This window comes from Lynx rufus, unplaced genomic scaffold, assembly GCF_022079265.1.
Source record: "Lynx rufus isolate CCGP_SWC_20201006 ecotype Redwood Valley unplaced genomic scaffold, mLynRuf1.p SCAF_9, whole genome shotgun sequence".
Classification (NCBI taxonomy): domain Eukaryota; kingdom Metazoa; phylum Chordata; class Mammalia; order Carnivora; family Felidae; genus Lynx; species Lynx rufus.
The window spans coordinates 112,927,845-112,949,271 of NW_025814897.1; the positions used below are offsets into that span (position 1 = coordinate 112,927,845).

At 56.5% G+C, this 21,427-nt stretch overlaps 1 protein-coding gene across 2 annotated transcripts in view; it reads right to left on the reverse strand.

Moving 5' to 3' along the window:
- The window catches only part of SHANK2 (SH3 and multiple ankyrin repeat domains 2), a 431,931-nt gene that overhangs the window by 164,627 nt on the left and 245,877 nt on the right, over positions 1–21,427 (reverse strand). For both annotated transcript variants that reach the window (XM_047071362.1, XM_047071363.1), the window contains one exon: positions 15,457–15,532. In XM_047071362.1, coding sequence (XP_046927318.1) covers positions 15,457–15,532 — 76 coding nt within the window. The remainder of the gene's footprint in view (positions 1–15,456; positions 15,533–21,427) is intronic.

Below are 21,427 nucleotides of genomic sequence, written 5' to 3' on the forward strand. Positions count from 1 at the left end.
GCCGGGCTGGACGCGTGTCCCTGAGGGCCCCGTCCACAGAGGACCACGGACCACGGCCGTGAGAGTTCCTCCGGGTCTTCAGAGGCTCCCGGGATGGGCAGCAACGTGGCGTGGCCTGGCCGGCTCCCCCAGCAGGCCGGCGGGAGGGGCAGGCGAACGGAACTCCCGCGGCCTCAGCTTCTCCATCTGTGCAGTGGGCTGGCACTCCTGTCTCGGGGGTGATACATACACTCAAGGCTGACACTGATGCACACCGCCCGTCCAGTGTGTGGAATGCTCACAAACGGTCTGCGCAACCCCCCACGAGCCCGCTGGCTCCCGCAGCACATGGAGGTCAGCGGCCTCTTGTGGGGCAGCTCCGGGGAGCACCTGTGGCCTTTGCCCTTCGCAGCTTCTGGAGGCGGCCCCGGGGCCCCTCCTCTATCACTCTGATCTCTGGTCCTTCATCAGGACTCCTCTCCCTCTGCTTCCCACCCTCCTTCATCCTAACGAGGACCCCTGAGATCACATTGGGCCCACCGGATACGCCGGGATCATTTTCCAATCTTAGAGTCAGCCGATTCCCTGCAGGGTCCCCTGGGCGAGCCTAAATCCCCTTGGGCATCTGACATGTTCACATCCCAGGATTAGATGTAGGCATCTCTTGGGGGGGCGGTATGTGGCCACCACACCCCCCAAGCCCACCCCCCGTCCCCCGAGACACAGCGAGACAGACCAGGCTTCTAACGCAGGTTGGGGGTGTTCTCATCAAACCTCACTGATGACGGGGTGACTCATCACATCCCAGGCACTGCCCCGGTGGCGACGCTCAGGGCGGAGGAGCCCGTTGGCATGGGTACCGCAGAACAAGCAGACAGGCACCGCGGCGGAAACGTTCACGCCTTCTCCCGGCCTTGCAGGAGCGAAGCCTGGTCAGTGAGGAGCCCACACACAACTTCCTGCCGACACGCTGGGGGCGCAGGTGCCCTGAGGGGCAAGGGACCTGGGGGGTGCCATCGGCTGCTCGGGGGCCTTCTGGTCTTTCCCTCCACTGGAGCTGGCACCGGCCCCTCCTCGCGGGGGCCTCCCCTCGCAGCAAACTCGACCCCGGAAAGCACCAATAAACGGCTTTGGCACGGGGGCGTTTCTCTGAGTTTCAGGTTCGCGGTCGAGGAGGGTTCAGGAAAAACTCTGCGTAAGGCCAACCCAGAGCACACATGCAGTGCTGACAAATCCAGACAAGGGCCGGCGAGAGCCCCATCCTGCAAAGGGTAGAGTCTAGCAGGTTCTAGGCGCAGAAACTAGGCAAACAGGAAACTCCGACCCCCGGGCAATCATCTCCGCGAGGGCCTCAAGGGGCTCACCCGCACGCCCGCCCCGACCTCACTGGGGCTGGACCTGCCCGTGGTGCCGTCTGGGCACCGCTGGGCTACGCTTCTCGGGCTCCCACCGCGGTCTCCCTGCACCTCTCTGTGGGGAGAGTTCTTCACTTGGAGCAGTGAAGGGGCTTCCCGGATCTTTCCGTTTCCCGCCTATGTGGTCCTCTTTGAAGTAAGAAGCGGTCCCTAACACAGGGACCCAGGGTGGGGGCAGGACGAGGGGGACGCGTGCCCATCTGAGAAAACCCACCCTTTCTCGGTCTGTGCGTCCGGGCTCCTGGCTTTAGGACAGAAACCCCCTCTGGAGGTTTGCACGCACAGGGCTCTGCAGGGTGCAGGGTGCAGGTGCTGACGGCCAGACGTCACCCGGATTTACAAACGCAGGTTCTGGGCTCGCTTAGGCTGGAACGTACGGGGAGCACGCGTGGGACGTGGCAGGCACTGTCCCCCGTGAGGGGCAGATGCTCTACCGTGTGGCACAAACAGGAAGGGAGAGCTCAACAGCCCCGGGTCAGTGTAAACTCTCCAGGGGCGGATGGGCGAGAGCGTTTGGCCCAGCAACAGTGGCTGCAGGGCCCCATGTGATGGGAAGACACCCTCGAGGGCGCCAAGAGGGGTCCCGGGACGGCAGGAGGAGGCCGCAGAGACCCCCGCACGGGGGGACACAGGTGCCAAGAGGGAGGTGTGTGGACGGCACTTGCCCTCAGAAAACACGTGCGAGGTGTGCAGGAGACTGACGTGTATGTCGGCTGGAAAATGTCCCCCAAGACACCCCGGAACCCATGAATGTCAGCCTAGGTGGCAAAAAGGCAGGGGGGGGGTCTTTGCAGATGTGATTAAGTTACAGGTCCCAAGACGGGGAGATTATCTCGGATGATCCAGGTGGGCCCTAAATGCCGTCCTGGCTGTCCTTACAAGAGAGAGGGAGACCGTGTAAACAGATGAGGGGTGGCCGTGTGACCATGGAGGCAGAGAAGACAAGAGGGACGGGGCCACAGCCCGGGGACGCCTGGGGCCCCAGAAGCCGGCAGAAGCGGGAAGGACCGTCCCCTAGGGTCCCTGTGGTGTTTCGGAAAGACGAGGCCACGGACCCCAAACCTCCCTCAGTACACAACTCAGACCCCTGACCTCAATCCTGGCCGTGCCCCGAGGTGGTGCCGTTACGGGGCTCCCCCGCTTCCCACGCGAGGGACCCAGGTGCTTGGCAGAAGGGTGACTCATGCGCAGAAAGAGGCCACGCTTCTAAAACGCGGGGCGGGAGAAGCTCCCGACCCCCAGCGGGATCCTGGCTGCGGAAGCCCTCCGCCAACCTTCAGAGCTCACTTCCCCTGCCTGCAGGGCCCCGTTCCAGAACAGAGCTCTGCCCAGCCCGGCTCCTCCCCGTCGCTTGTCCCCCAGCCCCTGCTCGCCCCTCCTCCATGGGCCGACTGCACACCAGGCACCGGGGATGTGATGGCACCATCTGCCATGCCCGGCTCCCGGCCACCGTGCCAGCCTCCACCTTGACCTTGACTAGCGGAGTCTGCAATCGGCACGTGCCCCGAGGAGCACAGAGCCCCGTGTGCTAGCTGGCAGCCACCCAGGAGGGTGTCCCGGAGTCTGGAGCTACTGTGACCAGCTCCCAAGGCGGTGCTCCCGAGCCACACCCCACTGAAGCCCGGACAGGCTGTGACCCCGGGGAGCTGGGACGGGTGCCCGGCATTCCCTCCTGTCCGGGCAGGAGTGGCAGCCGTGCCCTCCCTGCTGTGCCGCTGCACGTAGCCCTGGCCCTCTCTGCCCAGCTGCCTGCCTCCTCCTTACACCACACAGACCTTTAGGGAAGGTGGGTTCTTTGCTTTTTCAAAAAAATCGACATGCAATTGACATAACGTAAAATTAACCATTTTCAAGCGAACACTTCAGTGGCATTTAGTGCGCTCCGCCTCTGCTCAGTTCCAGAACATTCTAACCACCCCACGAGGAGAGCCCACACCTGTGGGGTAAGCACTTCCCAGTGGAATTATTCCCGAAGACGCACAGGAAGGTCGGGCCCTCGCTGAACATAAAATATAAAAAATGGTTGTAATATGCCTCTAAATTAGGAAAGTCCCTTGAATCCCAGGAAGACCGGGACCGATAGGGCCCGGCCCGGGTTCAGACCCCACCCCTCCCCTCTGCGTACAGTTTCTCATCTGTGAAGCGGGGGGCGCGAGCCCTCCCCGGCTCGAAGGACTGGGCTGAAGACGGGTGCCGGGAACAGTGTGTGGAAGGAGTTACTGAGACGCGCGGTCCCAGGCCTCAGTTTCCCCCTCTGTGGATGGAGATGACAGTCACCTCCCAGGAAGTGTGAGGTCCAGAAGCCAGAACGCCTGGACAGTGCTTTGCACGTAGTAGGTGCTCAATGTGTTGGCCCCCGTGTTGGGGGAGGGGCTCAGGCAGAGGCCACCCAGGAGCCACAGGACTGGTCAGGGGACAGAGGACTTGGACGTGGCCCACATCGGCCCCTGTGATGTAGAAACCGAGGCTGAGAGCCGGGTAGAAGGAGAAAGCCGCCCCTGCGGGCCTACTATGCGCAGGGCCCCGACCAGTGCTTCGTGGGCAGCGATCACAGATGTGCTGTCACTGTGCCCCCTGTGCAGATGAGGAGCCTGAGGTCAAGGCAAGAGGCTGCTCACCCACCTCTCGAGCGGGAGAGCCCAGGCGTGGGAAGCGCTCTGGGCAGCCGTGGGGGACGGTGCGGGACAGGGGCCGGGGCAGGGGTGAGTGCGGTGATGGAACGTGCCAGCAAACAGACCCAGCATGGACAAGGGCACCGGGGCGTGACCACAGCGACAGCACAACCGGAAGGCGGGGGTGAGTGGGGGCTCGTACCCACACATAAAGGCCTGAACTGCACTGTGTCCAGTGTAGGTTGGGAGCATGAGAAATCCATATTTCAGAAATGCCACTCGGGTGGGTGGACCCGGAGGGGACAAAGCTGCTGGCGGCCAGGAGATGAGTCAGAGGGCTGAGCCCAGTCCAGGGAGGAACGCGGGAAGCCCCCGAACATGGCCCTGGCTGCAGGGGTGGGGGAGACGCAACCAGGAGGACGGGCGAGCGGGGCCGATGGCCCTTGGGGCTGACCGGCCACCGGGAGGGGCCCGTGGCTGGCATCTAATGCCGGCCGTGTCTGCTTTGGAAATGCCTACGATCCACACGAGGCCAGAGCACTGGCCTTTCCTCCTCCTTCCGTCCCTCCCTCCCTCCCTCCAACCACTCACCTACCTACCCACTCATTCAAGCAAACATCCATCCACCCATCTACCCATCAGTTCATCTATCCACCCATCTGTCCATCCATCCATCTGTCCGTCACCTATCCACCCATCTATCCATCCATCCATCCATCCATCTGTCCGTCACCTATCCACCCATCTATCCATCCATCCATCCATCCATCCATCTGTCCATCACCTATCCACCCATCTATCCATCTGTCCGTCATCTATCCACCCATCCATCTATCCATCCATCCATCCATCCATCCATCCATCCATCCAGTCCTCCCACTCAGGACTCCCTCAACCCTGCATCTCTGAAGGTTGAGCACCTGTCAGGCCCCGTGAAAGATGCCGGGGAAGAGGAGACAGGCTGGAGTCAGCTCCATTCTATCTTGCACAAGACAGACACAGGGAGGCAAGGAGTGCGAGGTGTAAAGACACAGCCACCTCCCAGCCTCCCCCTTGGACCAGGTAACCTTGAGTTGGACCAGGATCTGCTCGCTTGTCCCTCTGGCTTCTCCCAAGTCAGGCGCCAAAGGCATTCCTGCTTCCTAGAGGAGGGGGCTCGGAAGACCAGGTCTTTGGCCAGAGGTGGGGAATCAGCACGAGCGCCTCCTGAGAACCTACTGACTGCCAGACACAGCCTTGGGAACACCTCTGAACTGGCCTCGCCCTCTTCTCCTGGAACAGCACCCCCTTGGCATGGTGCCCCACTGGCAGCTTGGGCCTGAACCCCGAATTTCAGGGTCTGCGGTCCTGTGGCAAACATGTTCGTTCACAAGTGACCCGAGGCTGGTGGTTATGGCGGTTTCAAGCAGAATATTCAGAATTCTGTAACCAGCCTTGGGGAGGGGGGGGCGGTGATATAGCCATTTTACAGGTGGGGAAACTGAGGCCCGAGCGGGGAGCTAGTGTCAGAACTGGGACTGGGACTCTGGCATCCGAACCCACAGGCTTGAGCCTCATCAGGCTCAAAGCTGGTCCCTAGGACTTCAGACTAGTACGCTTAAGACCTAGTACATGAGGACTGGCCCCATTCGGAGTCTGAGCCAGACTGGAGAAGGGGCTGGAGAAGGCAAGAAGGAGACACACATCTTGGCCTGGGGGGCTGGGGGGCTGGGGGGCTGGGGGGCTGGGGCTGGCTCGGGTCTTCTCTGCCCAGCTCTGCAGTGGCTCACGTTAGCAGCCTGAAATCAGCCTGGGGGGAGTATTCACACGTGGACACTGGCAAAGGCTACCGACCAGGGAGCAACAGATGCCAGACACAGCGCGGGGGGCACAGGGGCGGAGGTTGCTTCTGGCAGCTGGCATCATGGAGAACTTCACGTAGCCCTGAAAACCCTGTCCTCTGGTGCCGAGTGGCTTGGGCATTTGGGGAGACGGCAGGCCGGTGTTCAGCTCCGGGGGCAGAACCAGGAAGGCCCGGGGGCTACTCAGGGGCTCGGCCAGTCCCAACCTGGAGGTGTGCCCGGAACGCCAGCCTCCTTCCGCCTCCTCTGCTGTTTCACCACCGTCCCCACCCATCCGCCTGCGCTCCCCCCACCCACACACCCACTCGCCACCTGGGAATGTACTAAATGTGGCCCGAGGGTGCTCTGAGCCAGGAGCCTCCCTTGTGCGGAGGGACTTTGCTCCCAGCCTCCAAACAGGGGCCACTCAGTCCAGAAAAAAGGTGCCACGGCTTCCTGCCCAGTCCCGCCAAAAAGGGTGAAATGAGAGGGAGTGTTCTCTGAGAATTTCGGCTTCTGCCCTAGGGCCAGGTGGTCCTGGGATGCCTCCCCTGGCTAGGCTCAGCGGCTCCAGTGACACAGGAGGTCAAGGGCTCCCTATGCAGGGGCTTCTGAGCCTGGGTCCCCAGGAGACTCCTCCCACTTGTGGACCCCCCTGTGGTTTTAGAGGGTCTGAGCCTATCTCCAGCCAAAAGAACGTGCCCTGTCCCCTAGTCTGGGGACTCTAGCAAGGTCGGAAGCCCCCAAGTCGGTCGCTTTACATCATGACAGTGCTGGAGACAGTGGTGTGGTGAAGCCAGAGAACACTTAACGTCTAATCACTGAGTTCTGGAGCGGGAGAGGCCCTCGCTTGCCCCCCCCCCGCCCCCCATGTCCTGAGAGGCTCAGAACCAGAGTGGACCCAGGACATATACAGAGTGCCAGGAGTCTGCATAACCGCCTATTCAATCTGAATCTCAAAGATCCACGATGGAGGTTGAATCACAGCTCTTGATTTTCAGACGCCACCAGGAGCAGGGTAGGGTGTCTGCACCCTACCCCCGCCCCCCCACCCCTACAACCACCAGTCAGCATCCTCCGCTGTCTCCACTCAGCCTGGCCCCGGCATTCCTAGGACCCCTCTCACCACTGCCTCATCGCCCGGGCATCTGGGCATGCTCACCACGAAACAAAAACACCCCGACCCCTCAAGTTTCAATTTGAACCCTACTATTGTCCCACAGGTTTGAACAAGAACGTGCATCTGTCTCTTTTTGGGCTCCTGGGGTAAGTGGGGCAAAGAACATGACTCTGGATTTCTCTCTTTTTGGTGTTTGACCTGAAGGAACAGGCAATCAGCGTGGACTCTGCCTCGAGAGCACCTCTGTGCAGAGAACTGCCCATTCACAGCTGCCTGCTTGTTCCCAAAGATATCCAGAAGCGACTTCCCTCATCTTTAGAAGCTTACCCATCATTGAAAAGAAAGGCTCTTGGAACATAACAATGTGATTGTCAAAATAATAACTTACAGAGACAGGTTGAAAGTTGAGAGAATCTCCCAGAATACAGAGTGAAAAGGCAAAGGGACAGAAAACATAAGAAAGAATGGGCTGATAGGAAATCCAGAAAGAGGGAACTGGGACAGGAAGTGAGGGCATTTCCAAGGGAATAACGAAAGCATATTCTTAAAGCCGAAGCTGCTTCAGTCTGAAGGAACCCCCAGGATGGTGGGCACAATGAATAAAGAAGAGACTTAGACCCATCAGCATGACATTTCAGAATATCAAGGAAAAGTAGAAACAATGAAGTTCTTCCAAGGCTTTGGAGAGAAAGACAAAGGATCACCTATACTGGAGTGAGGATCAGATAGCACCATCACCTCTCGCCAGCAATGAGCAGAAGCAAGATGTCAATAAAGCAATGCTTTAATTGTTTAGAAGAAAACTATTTTGAATCTAGAATTCTACAGCACTGGGCACATCAGAGACTTTTCAGACACGGGAGTTGACATTCAGGTACCTTTTACTGAGGTTGTTACTTGAGTATGTGTCCTGGTAGAACAAAGCTAAAGAAACACCTCACTTACCCAGTAGCTCCATGAAGGGAAATCTCAGAATGAGAATCGTGCACTGGGACCTGGGGAATGGTGTCCAAATGGGAGCAGAGAGCTCCGATAAGGATGAGATGGGTTCTAGTGATACAGAAGAAACAGGATGATATTTTAGTGGCATATTGAAGAACTAATTCCTCTTCTACAAAAAAAAAAGGCAACCAGAAACTCCAGGAAAAAATAAGAACTTCATGTGAAAACCATGACCCTGATATTAAGCTAAACTGTGACAATAGTTTGAACAACTAATGGGGTGAAAGAAAAAAGAATCCAGTGGGTTCTGGTATTAGAAAGCCCTTTCATCAAATGTGTCTGTAAAAAGGAACTGCAGTCCTAGCCTTTGACTTGGGAATGATGTAAACATTTATAGTATCATGATAATGTGATGCTTTCTACTGGCTTTAAACTTTCAAATCCAACTTATAGATAGAACCTAAAAGACTTTTACAGCAAAGAATTAATGATGCTTTATGTTGTTAAATTAAGAAATGCAGGGGTAGTCACAGAGTTAGGGAGGTAACCATCGGAAGAACAAAGCAAAACAAGTCAAAGAGATCACCTCACACCTGAATGAGTATGAATGGCTACTGTCAAAATATACACAAGAAATGATCTAACTAATCTAATGGTAGATAATGTAGCTGGAGATAAATTCTAACTAACTCGTTAGAATGACTATTGTCAAGAAGACAAGAAATAACTTTTCTTGGCAAGGACATGAAGAAGTTGGAACCCTTGTGCGCTGTTGGTGGGAAAGTAAACAGGTACAGCCACTCTGGAAAACAGTATGGAGGATCCTCAGGAAATTAAAAATAGAAGTACCATGTGATCCTGCAATGCCACTTCTGGGTATTTATCCAAAGATAAATGGAAACACGAAGTCAAAAAGATATCCACACCCCATGTTCAATGCAGCATTATACACAACAGCCAAGATATGGAAACTACCTAGGTGCCCATTGGTAGACGAATGGATAAAAAGGAAGTGGTGTACACGGAATATTATTCAGCCATAAGACGAAATGCAATCCCGCCATTTACAACACGAAGAAACTCCGAGGGCATCATGTTAGGTGAAAGAAGCCAGACAAATGCTGCACGATTTCATCTATATGTAGAATAAAGCAAAACAAATGAACAAGTGAAGCACAACTCATAGATACGGAAGTTGGTGGTTTCCAGGAGCAGGGGATGAGTGATGCCATAGGTCAAGGTGGTCAAAAGGTACAAACTCTCAGCTGTAAGACAAATAAGTCCCTTGGGGCACCTGGGTGGCTCAGGCAATTGAGGATCTGACTCTTGGTTTCGGCTCAGGTCATGATCTCACAGCTCGTGGGATCGAGCACCGTGCCGGGCTCCGTGCGAACAGCACAGAGCCTGCTTGGTATTTTCTCTCCTCCCTCTCTCTCTGCCCCTCCTCTGCTTGCACCCACTCTCTCTCTGTCCCACCACGAATAGATAAATATTTTTAAAGAAGAAAAGACAACTAAGTGCCAGGGATGTAACGGATAGCACCGTGACCATGATTAGTAATACGGTATTATATATTTGAAAGTCGCTAGGAGAGTAGATCTGAAAAGTTCTCATTGTGAGAAAACCAAATGTAACGAAGTAAGGTGACAGATTCAACCAGGCTTCCCATTCACGGTGATCATTCTGCAATGCGTACAAATATCTAATCATGACGTTCTACACCTGAAAGTAGTATAATGTGATATGTCGATTGCATGTCAATGAAAAACAAGACAAAAAGAGAAGTAAGGTATAATCACGGAGGTAGGGAGGCAGTCTGTGGACAACGGCTGAGGGCCGACCCCCTCGGCAAGCCGTGGAAGAATGGGGAGGAGGGCGGGAGTCCTCGGACGCTCGTGATGGATGAGGGAAGGGGAGGGGCCCCGGGTCTCCCATGTGGGCACTGGGCGTGCTGTTCACCATGACAGAGACAGCGGAGGAGAACATGTTCTAGGAGAAACTACTGGGACGCGTTCTCTGGGGCCGTGACTCCTCCAGCTGGAGACCTGGCTCCAGCTGCCATATTCGTGCACATGGCCCGCTGGGAGAGCCAGCTGGGAGAGCTGGCGCGCACAGCTATGGTGACTTCTTAAGTTGCCTGGGCCCAGGGATTCACCCCTCTCTTTCCTGCTCTCAAAAATATTACAAAAGCAATACATACCTGCGAAAAGTACAAGTACAGATATGTAGGGACAAAACAGCAAAACCCCCTCTCTCTGTCCCAAAGGAGCTGCCCTGAGAGCTTCATCACTAATCATGAGGCCCGGCCACCAGTCCACCGAGGGGGAAAAAAACCAAAGTATGTTCCCTTACGAATCCGCGAACGTACTCGGGGATTGATCCCTTTTTTTCAAGTCGAAGGAATAATAGAAAACATACAAATACAAAATAATGTTGGAGGACATCCATGTTTCTTGCCATTCAGTTCTCACTACCTACACGAGGCACTCTCCTAGAACACAGAGTTAGGGTTTCAAGGGAAATCAGCTACCCACCCACGCTGTCCACAAGTCAGCGTCCCTCTGGATTCGTACAGCACGTGCCTCTAAGCTGCAAACACTAATCCTACGTCGCCCCCATTCACCGATAGTCCTGAACACCACCGGGGCTGTGGCCTGCGTCGGAAGACTGATCTCCACTTTGCAAATAGGGTTGGGGGGTCAGGGACTGAGGCACACAGAGGAACAGTGAGTTGCCCAAGGTTATACGGGGTCTTTATTGGAAAGTCAGATGTAAAAACCTAGGGCCCTGTACTTTCAAGGGCTTTGAAAGGCTTCAGGTCATGTGCATGTGCACTTTCATACTCGGTGTCCGCCTCTGGGACGATCCTCAGGAAACCGACAGGAGAGGTTCTCTCTGGAGACAACTGGGGGCCAGGGGGTAAGGACTTAAGTCTAACACGATACCCGCCCATGTTGAATTTTTTACCCACATGTATGTACTTCCAATTGCCAATTTAAAAACATACAAAGTTGGACGATGATGTCTGACAGCCATGAGAGCAAGAAGCCACCACTAGGGGCCGTCCGGCTGGCCAACAGGTACCACTTGCTGCCCTTGCGATTCAACTGGTCTCACCAAGAAAGAGGAACAGTGACGACCCAGCACCTTAGATGCGTTCCCCGCATGGTGCTTCTGAACACAGTGCTTCCAGGCAGGTCCGAAGCTGCAGGTGCAGATTTGGATGAGTAGCGAGGGGTCCCGGGAGGTGTCTGATGACAACAGGGAACGGGTCCAACCCCACTCACCTCTGGGGCTCCTCCCTGTAGAGCCCCAAAGGAGGAGAGCCCTCCGCACTCCCCGTTTGCCCCCCATGTAGTGCCTGGGTGGGTCCTGTCCCTTCTAACGACACCTTACACTCGGAAGCCACCCACCTGTCTATCCCTACCTCTCCACTGGCCCGTCACCACCACTTCCCAGCCAGGAAGATGACAACGGTCGCGCAGGTGGCCCCCACCCTTCCTTCTGTTTGCCTCCAGCAAAGTTAACCAGGTCATGTTACTCTTCTGCTTAAAGCCCTCTGGGATCCCCACTGCACAAATGGGAGGAAGTCCACTCTCCTCCCACAGAGAACAAGGTCCTTCTCTGGGATCATCCTCTCTACTCCCTTCCAGGCCACTGCTTTCCTGCACATCACCTCAGTGCCTTTGCACATGCCGGGCTTCCTGATTCTGCTGAACGGTCAGGTGTCCGATCAAAAGTCACTTCGTTAGAGAGACTTTCCTCGGCTCCCTCTATAAAGCAGGTCTGCCCCAACCTGCCCAAGAGACTGTATGGTGACACTGCTGGTTTGCTCCAGAGCATTGACTGCTAAGTGTGATTCTCTAGCTTATTTGTTCCTAAACTTTGTTATTTTCACTACTTAGATTTTAATCTGCGTGAGGTCAGAGACTGTGTTTGCCTTGTTTACCTCCACATCCTTAGCTCCCCGGGTAGTCAGATTTTGATGAATATTGGTTGAATAGATGGACAGATGAACAAGAGAAGTGGATGGGTGGAGAGGTAAATATGGATGGCCGGATGGGCAGATGATGGAGGAATTAGTAGCTGGCTGGCTGAGTAGACAGGTAGTTGGATGGATGAGTGGATGGGTGAGCGGTTGGGTGAATGGAGGCGTGAATCGATGGATGGGTGGATGGTCGGGTGGACGGATGGAGAGACGAATGGATGCGGCGCTCGCCAGATGGGTGGGTGCACGGATGAACGGATGAGTCAGGAGATGGCTGAACGGCTGGCTGATTGATAGGCAGGGAGGTAATTAGATGGCCGGCTGGATGAGTGGATGGATGGATGCGGTGTATTCAGCCTGGTATGAAAGCCTGAGGTCTCTCCTCCTCCCAGCGATGCCCCATGCTAATGAGGCTGGAGTTCTGATTTAAAACGAGCGGGAACTTGAGACTCCTATACTCTGTGTTTTTAAGAACAACATTGAAATATCCGTGAGGTCCGCTGTAGAAATGGCTACAGGTTCTCTGCTTTCTGATCTCGATCACGTGCCCACGCTTCTAGATCCTTCTGCCGTGTACACGATGGGTAGGTGGAGGGGAATCCCGAGGAAAGGAGCGGCTGGAGTAGTTGGACCCAGTGAACAACGAACGGGTGTGTTTTTATCAGTCCGCGCCTCGGCAACGAGTCCCTGAGCAAAGCTGTTGACATAACGGGGTGGGAGGGGGTGGGAGGGGGTGGGAAGGGGAGAAAGGGCTGACTGATTCAGAAACCGTCTCCACTGACTGCCGCGTCTTATTGCCTTCTCTTTAATTACATCTGCATCTGCAACAGCGCGGCCTCAGCCCTGAGCGGCCTGCCCAGACCGCTGCCCTGCGCCTACGGTGGGTAATTGGCCCGGGGGCTGGCGCGGCACCCAGATCTCCGTGGCTCGCCAGGCCGCCGTGTCTGACCCGGATTCCGAGGCGGGTCAACGAGCCGGCCTCTTCAGCCACAGGAGCCCGGGCTCGGCCTCACCCCCAAACCCGCCCAAGAGCCACGCACGTCGGCCGCCTGGGTTTCGGTGGCAGGCGGGAGCCACCAGCTCCTTGGCCTTGCCGAGCGCGTGGTCCGGAAGAGGTCAGTTCTGGGATGCGGTGGCTCCCCCAGGCTAAGCCCTACGTCCTGGGCAGAAAAGCTCAGACCCGATACCCCAGGTAACGTCATTCCACCCGCCCGACACACTTCACCAGCTGACGGTTTAGTCTCTGTCGATTTCTCTCAACGGTAACATCTTTACCATGGGATAGAGGGGACCGAGGGCAAGGGTCCTGTTTTCCAGGTGACTGCGCCTCGCACACAGGCCCCGGCACCCATGTGGCCGAAGGCCAGGTCCTTAATGTGACCTTCCTTTCTCCACCTTAGGGTTCTGAGAAGCGGATAATGACACTGTTTCCAAGGTCGCTGGAGGAGGGCCATCGGGCAGCAGTGGTGACCAAGCAAGGTGCGGGCACGTGGCAGGAGGTTCATAAATGGCGCCACGATTACTCGCATCTTTTCTGGCCAATGTGAGCCCACAGCACATCTGAGTCCCTCACCCTGGGAAAGTCGGCACTGACTCCTGAACTACGGTCGCGGCCAGAGCTCTTACCATTCAGAAGTCATCAGTTGACCCTGAGGGGCGTGGCTGGATGTCCCTCTTCTCTGTGGTCCCAGGCCCTGGCCCCGAGCCGGTGGTCGGTAACACGCAAAACAAAAGCCTTCCTCTGGGCGTCGAGACGGGGGGGGGGGGGCAGAACTGACAAGGATCTCACATGTCACCTGGTCCTACCACCTGGGACATTCTGGCAAGAGAATGCCTACCCGGCTTGGCTTCCTCCGGTGGCGGGGAGCTCATCACCTCCTGACAGCTCTGTTCTCTCTGTGAACAGCTACAACGGTTCCGCACGCCTTCTGCCGGCCAAGCTGCCGTGTGTGTGTGTGTGTGTGTGTGTGTGTGTGTGTGTGTTCCAGGCCTGCTGTCAGCCATGTGACACGTGACCCAGCCAGCCTGCCTGGCCCCGTGGTCTTCTCTTTCCCTGGCTCGGTCAGCTCAGGTCCCTGGACAGCCCCTCTGTGGGCGAGCCGCGGCTGTCAAAAGCTCCTTTCTCCCAGAAGCCCCACTCCCAGGACGGATGGCCCTCCACGTAACCATGGCAACAGTCCGGCCACTCTCTGAGCCTCAGGCACCCTCTTTCTTAGAAAGGAAGCAAAGCAGGACAGCCACACCGGCCGTGACCACGTGTCCAGGGTCCACTTTCTCCAGCAGCCACCTGCGGCCGCAGAAGCAACTCATTTGAGCCCCACGGAGACTGGTCGAGAGAAGCCGGGGCCAGCCGTGCCTCCCCAGAAGCCACCAGCCTCTGAGCTTTCTCTCTCTCGGCGGTACTGGGCCACAGACCGCAGCTTGAACTTTCAAGGCCAAAAAGTGGGCAATGTCAGCAAGACCCGCTTGGGAGGGGCGGCTCGGCTCCTCTGCCCGGCGTGGGATTCCCGTCCTAAACCGTCTTGTGTACGACAGAAAGGTGGTCGGGACAGGTCGGCACTAAAGCCAGGTCCAACGAGCAATTCCACTGCCAGACGTACACCCCAAAGGACCAGAAACAGGTGTTCAGATACTTGAACAAGCATGTCCACAACAGCACCATTCACAACAGCCAAAAGGTGGAAGCAACACGGGTGTGCGCCCACGGAGGAATGACAAACCAAACGTGGCTTATGCCTGCAGAGGGACCTTCTTCAGCCTTGCGGAGGAGGGACACTGACACCTGCTACAGCACGGACGGACCTTGAGGACACCACGCTGAGTGAAACGTGCCAGTCGCAAAAGAAGACAAATACCGTATAATTCCCCTTCTGGGCGGCCCCTAGAGTCACCAGATTCAGACAGAGAGTGGATAGCGGGCACCAGGGGCTGGGGGAGGGCCTGGGAGCTTTCGGGGTTTCATGGGGACAGTGTTTCGGTTTGGGAAGATGGAAAGTTCCGGAGACGGAGGGTGGGCATGACTGCACAACAGAACGAACGTACGTTATGCTCAAAGGCCCTGCCTGCTTGGTGCCACGCCTTTCGGGGTAGGGGGTGAGCCTTCCTTGTACAAAAGCGTCAACTCAGAGGCAGGAGGCAGAGGGAAAACGCAGACGACGTAGAAGCCCAGAGCTACGGCACCCTAAATATTCCCGGGATGGGGTGCAACCCGGGTGCTGCCCCGTGGCTCTGTGGCCAGCCACTGTCGTCACTGACATTCATGCTGCTCCCCCCACACCATGCCTGGTCGTCCTCCTCCTGGACAGACAGCCCTCTCCCTTGAGCCACCCCACGGTGTGCTCCAGCCCGACCCCAAACCTCAGGCAGCACGGAGACCGCATCTTGGGCAGGTTCTCCAGAAGACGGTGGCTTCTGTAATCCCAGTCCGTGGCGGGTTGGGGGCGGGGGTCCCAATGGACACACTGAGGGGAAAAGCCAAGGGCGCCCGAGTGCTCCATGCACGATGGTCCAGCGCTTTTTTGCGGCCCACGTGAGCATCTGTGAGCAGAGGGGGCCTGGCGGAGAAAGAGCCACGTCTTACCTGGAACCATCGAAGCTGTCATATGAACCGACTGTGTAGTGCCTGAAGAGTTTCTTGCTGCGGTCTGCTCGAGTTTCTGCACAGAGAGGGAAGAGAAACACTGTTTAGAAAAGTCACGGCCCCTGAATGCGGAAACCAAGCGAGGCCGGCCGGGCCTCTCACTTATCTGACCTACGAAGCGCGAGACCCGCTCTCCTGGGGAAAGACCTTGGAGGAAGAGAAGGCCTCGCTCTGGGGCCTAACTTTGCAAACTGTGAGGAACACATATGAACCCCGAGGCCAACTTTTGAAGAGCCAGGAGCCTCATTGCAGAAAGAAGGCACAGCCCCGGGTCCTGGGCTCGGGAAGGGGGCGGGAGGCGGTGCTCTGCAAAGAAGACAGTCGTGTAGTTCAAGCCAGAACAGCAGTGGCTCACAGAACCCGCCAGAACGGTAGGTATCCCCAGGTGACGCTGCTGGGCCTTCCGGCTAATGTGAACATGACCTGCCTTTGGGGAAAAAGAAGGCTTCTTGTTACTTTTCTGGCTGTAGACGTTCTTTCCTAAAACACAAACAAACAAACAAAACCCCAAACATGATTCACGTTCCTAACTTCAGTCCTCTGCCTGTTTCTCTTACTCAGCAGATTTGGACGTAAACTTCACCGGACACAGTTTGAAGAATGTAAATAGATTTTAACAGCTAGCGGGGGGCCAGAGGGAGGAAACCCACAAAAACACAAATACGAGAAATTCGGGGGATCAATGATTTACTGTTCAGATATCTTCCCAAGAATAAAATCTCCGGGACAATCTCCTTCCTAAACCCTAGGAAAAAAAAAATACAGAGAAATTATGCGATTGGCTTCAGGAAAATGGCTCAAAATCTCATTATAACTTCTACAACCCTCTCTGTGGTCAGTCCACGTTCCAAGGCGAACGAGCTTTTATTCAAACCCCCACACGCGTTCAGTTCAAAAGTGAATGCACGTAAGGGTACCGAGGAAGGTCGGCATGGTTTTGCTCGAGCCCCTTTTATGCCTGGAGGCAGCTAGTTCAGCAAAAATGCATGCTCGCTTTCTGCACAGTACGGAGATGTCTCTGAGGGAGAGGGAGGAGCAAATGGCCAGCCCAGGACTACATTTCCCAGCTCCCCTTGCACCCACGCCACATGACCACTTCCCACCAATGGAATGTAAGCAGTGCAATGGAACATTCCATCGTGAAGATGGGGGGGGGTTCTCTTCTAAGCTTCTCTTTTATGGACCCCGTGTGCTTCCCCACCCTCTCTTGCTACCTCGCCCAGCTCAGAGCTAGGACGCTCCCCGGGGCGCTACAGGATGGTGGACTCCTCTAGCGTTCCTGCAAGATGCCCGGGTCTCTGTACATTGAACTGTTGCAGTGAGCAACGATTAGACTTCTGTCGCCCCACGCTACCCTCGAGGGACTTGTTTGTTACAGCAGCTAACGCTGCCTTAGCTGATAGGCAGCCCGGGTCCTCTGGGACTTGGTTCCCACCTGCCTCTTCACCCCTTTCCCGTCACCACCCCCGAGGCTCCAAGAACACCAAAGGTACGATTCTCCGATAAGCAACAACATCAACATCACCACTGTTGTCGTGGACACTAACTGAGTGCTTACTGAACACCGGGTCCGGCTCCAAGCGCCATTCCCAAATTCACCTCCGGGACCTCCCGAGCCCCCGTGCGAGGTACGTGCTGCTCTGCAGCCTTGACCACGTCCAGTCACCTTTCAAATCCTGCTAGGACCTCGGGGTCCTCCCTCCCTCTGTCTCTGTTCCACGTGTCCCTGCTCCATCAACGCTAATGTTTATGGGGTCCTTCCCCTGTGCCCCCATCTGGTCATCTGCGCTCAGCCCCTCACTAGTCGCAGCAACCAGATGAGGGAGGTGGGACCGAGCCCATTTTAACGGACGGAGATGGTAAGGCTGCCGAGGCAAAGTCACACACCCACTAAATGGCAGGGTCAAGATGAGTCCCCAGGGGCTCCAGACCACCAAGCCACACTAAGTGACCCCTGGAAGGGGTCCGAGTCCCCATGCCCTCTACGGTGCTCCAGGGTGGTGATGGCCTTTTTCTCTGTGCTACACCACATGCCCCGCCCCCATGCCTAATTCCTGGTAGCTACCCAGGGCCGGTACCTGTCCACCTGACCTACACGACCTATTGTGCGACCAGCAAAGAAAACACACCACACAGCCTCAGAGTGGCTTCAGTACATGGGGCCCTCGCCGCACCGGGCACCGGTCCAGCCAAGCTGCACGTACCTCTTCCGTGTTTCGCACCTGGATGAACTGTGCCCAGATGTTTTGGACCCTCCTCCCCTCCTCCCCGGCGTTTGTAGCTTACACATGTGCAATGTGAGTCATTTATCAAGCCCACGGGGGGAGACGGGTCCTGCGCCCCACGTGCAGGGACTAGGAGACTCACAGGGGTGGGGCCTTAGCTCTGCGATCCGGGGCTCAGGATCTGGGGGCCGGGTTGAAGACGCAGCCCGAGGACGAGGACCTTCCGTGAGCTGGGCTAAGGGCACCAGCAGTCGGATGACGGTGCGCAGGGAGCACGCAGGCCAGACGATGCGTCCGGCCGACTCAGCCCTGTGACATCTGTGTGGGGGCCCCATCTGCGCCAGGCCCCGGAGGGCTACGTAGGAATTGAACCTCATCGTGTTTAGCAGAGTAGCTTACAAAGCCACCGAGCGACCGTGGGGACTGTCTGTGAGCTGTTATTACTCGTAATTGCCTCTGTTGCTTAAGCCCCACATAGGCAGCTCTGCGCTGGTTGCCTAGGGAGGTGTTGAGCACTGAGATGTGATCGGTGGGGGCCCCTGGCTAAAGTCAGAGGTTTAGGGTTCCAGCAGCAGAGGGGGCGTCAGTGAATGTGTGCGTGTGTGTGTGCACGCGCGTGTGTGTTTACCGGAAGAAACATTTCAGAAAGGGAACCATTTCTAGGCTAGGTCAGTGAGCCAGTGGTTCCCAGATTTGGGGATTTCACGGATCAAGAAAATTTTACACAAGAGGGAAGAACGTCGTCTGACATAAGATTTACCACGTTTTTATTTTGGCTCAGGAAGGACGTTCAAAACAATGGGCTCCTTTCCTCTACCTCAATTATTTTATCAGAGAAAGGAGACCTTTAGAAAGGATACTATTTCTTTCCTTCTTTTGAGAAAGAGAAGAGCGTGAGCGGGGGAGGGGCAGACAGAATCCCAAGCAGGCTCCGTGCCGTCAGCCCAGAGGGCTTGATCCCATGAGCCATGAGATCATGAGATGAGCTGAAATCAAGAGTTGGACGCTTAGCCGACTGAGCTACCCAGGCACCACCCCCCCCCCCGTTTTTTTTTTAATTTGAAAGGATACTATCTCTGAATGCTTTGTGAAAAACTCCCACTGCACAGGTCTTCTCTGTGCTCTGGCTCCCGGACACAATTACACTTCTGCTCTGGGATACGGCCCCAAAGATCAGGGGAGAGGCACTGAGGGACACAACATTGCGACCATCACTAACCTCACTTAGACGCCGAATCCTGTGGACCTGCCCTTGCCTGGCCTCAGCGTCTGACCCGGGGAAGAGAGAAGGTGGGTTGGATCGCTCTCAGGCCCCTTCCCCACTGTTAAGGTGTGCCCCTCGTGTCACCACCAGGGCTGGCCTTCGCTGGTAACCTGGGATCTGCCGTCACTGTGCGGGGAGGCGGGGGCTGCTGGCCGCCCGGGCCGGCCCCTTCCCAAGATGCGTGTGGGTCGCAAACAAGACGCAGAAAGGGAGGAGCAGGAGGAGGTCGGAGGCCCGGCCCGCAGCCCTGTGGGTTGAACACAGGCCCGGAGCCCTTCAGAGAGGCTTCTGGGCCTCAGCTGGACCATCGGTTGTCCGTCACTCTGATGTGGACACGGCCACACGTGTTCGAAGGCTGCAGGTCGGCCGGCCTGCTCACTCACACACCCGGCAGAGCCCACCCCAGGCTTCCGGGTGTGGCCGGAAGGCCACAGGTCCTCCAGAGAGGCCCATGAGAACCCTCCGGGCCCCTATATCTGCCTCTGCCCTACACCCTGCACGATCACCCTCTGTCTTCCACTTGCGTTAAAATGACTGGCCAGGAGCACCTGGGTGGCTCAGGCCATCAGGCGTCGGACTCCTGATTTCAGCTCAGGTCATGATCTCACGGGACGTGAGATCGAGTCCCGCATCGGGCTCTGGGCTGAGAGCACAAAGGCTGCTTGGGATGCTCTCGCTCACTCTCCCCCTCTCTCCCCTTCCCCACTCATACTCTGTCTCTGTCTCTTTCTCTCAAAATAAATAAATAAACTCTAAAATAACCAGCCAGCCACCGCCTTCACAGTCCACGTGCAGAAGCCACTCCCCTTCTCCTGGGGCTGTGCCTCCCTTGTTCTTTGGGGTGAGCCCCTTCCCGGCCCGGCCACGTGGTCAGGTGCGGCTGCCCAGTCCCTCCCCACCGCCACTGCTCGGCCCTGGATTCCAGGGTCGCGCACGGGAGCCTGGCAGTCTGTTCCTTTAAACACAGCAGGTGCCTGGCTCAGAGGAGGGGCACGTGACCCTGGCTGGGAAAATGCAGCCTTCCTCCTGCTGCTGCGATTTCCACTTTTGAGGCCACCGTGGGGAACACGCTGCCTGAGAACGAGTCACACCCAGGACAGTAGAGCAGCTGGGGATAGGGGGACCGACCGACTGCCCTGGTGACACGGTCAGAAGCCCTGTGCACAACCCACAGCTGCGCCTGGCTGTTCAGTGACACACACCGAATACGTTTCCTTTGTGGCTGAAGACAGTGCGGCTAACCCTTGTTCACAGCTGCAAAGTTTGGAAGGAGGGATGGGGCCATGAACTTCATTGTTTGCAAGGCCGCCCCCGACAGCCAGGAGACCCGCCACCCGAGGTGTGGTGCCCACAGCGAGTTCGTGTGCCTACATGTCCCTTCCCTGGGGAAAGGATTGCTCCCTTCACCATGCGGGGGTCCCGGGGGAGCCACCTCTCGAGAGGCATGCCGCCCCAGTCACCACAAGCACGGCTGTGTCCCAGGCCGGTCCAGACATCACGCCGGACTGTCCTGGGCCCCATCGTTAGTACTGAGGGACCCGTGGCCCACACATGACCCACTGGCGTTTTCTGAGATGTTCCAAGGGCTGCATGTTGAGGAAGGTGACCTCGGCTTGGCCAGATGATGCTTGAAATTAGTTTTGCCCGATGAGTTTCGAGAAGCGACTTATGCCACTTTCTGGACGGAGGGAGCATTTAGTCCCCAATGCAAGACTGCCCCTTGCCCCCAGTATTGAGTTTACCCCTGGGGCATGGTGCCCAGTACACTTGAGACGGTGATCCCCATCAGCCTGGGTCCCCGAGTGAGCTCCCTGGGATACGAGACAGACAACTTTGTGGTTTTAGGTCATTAAGTTTAGGGGCACGTTTGTTACTGCAGCTTTACGTAGCCTGAGCTGACTGATGCAGACCGTGCGTGGCCTTCTCTCACGAGAGGCAGCACATTCCACGTTTCGCTCGGGCCTGGTGGAGCTGGCTTTCGTCACAGCAACTGGAAGTCCCGGTGAGTGCAGAAAAAAAGACTAGACGTAATCGACGCGAGAGCAGAGCTCGGCCCCTTGTCTGGGAAGATGCTCATACCCTCTAGAAAAGGAAAACTGCCCAACAGACTATAGGAACGTATCCTAGTTACGTGGTCAGAGCAAAGGACAGCAGCACATGCCTTCTTTATGTGTCTCAGAGGAAGACGCCTCTCTGCTGATGATAAAGAAAGGAGATAAGCTGGGGCAGCTGGGGGGCTCAGTCGGTTGAGTGTCTGACTTCGGCTCAGGTCATGATCTCACAGCTCGTGCGTTCGAGCCCCGCGTTGGGCTCTGTGCTGACAGCTCAGAGCCTGGAGCCTGTTTCAGATTCTGTGTCTCCCTCTCTCTGTGCCCCTCCCTCCCTCCCTCCCTCTCTCTCTCTCTCTCTCTCTCAAAAATAA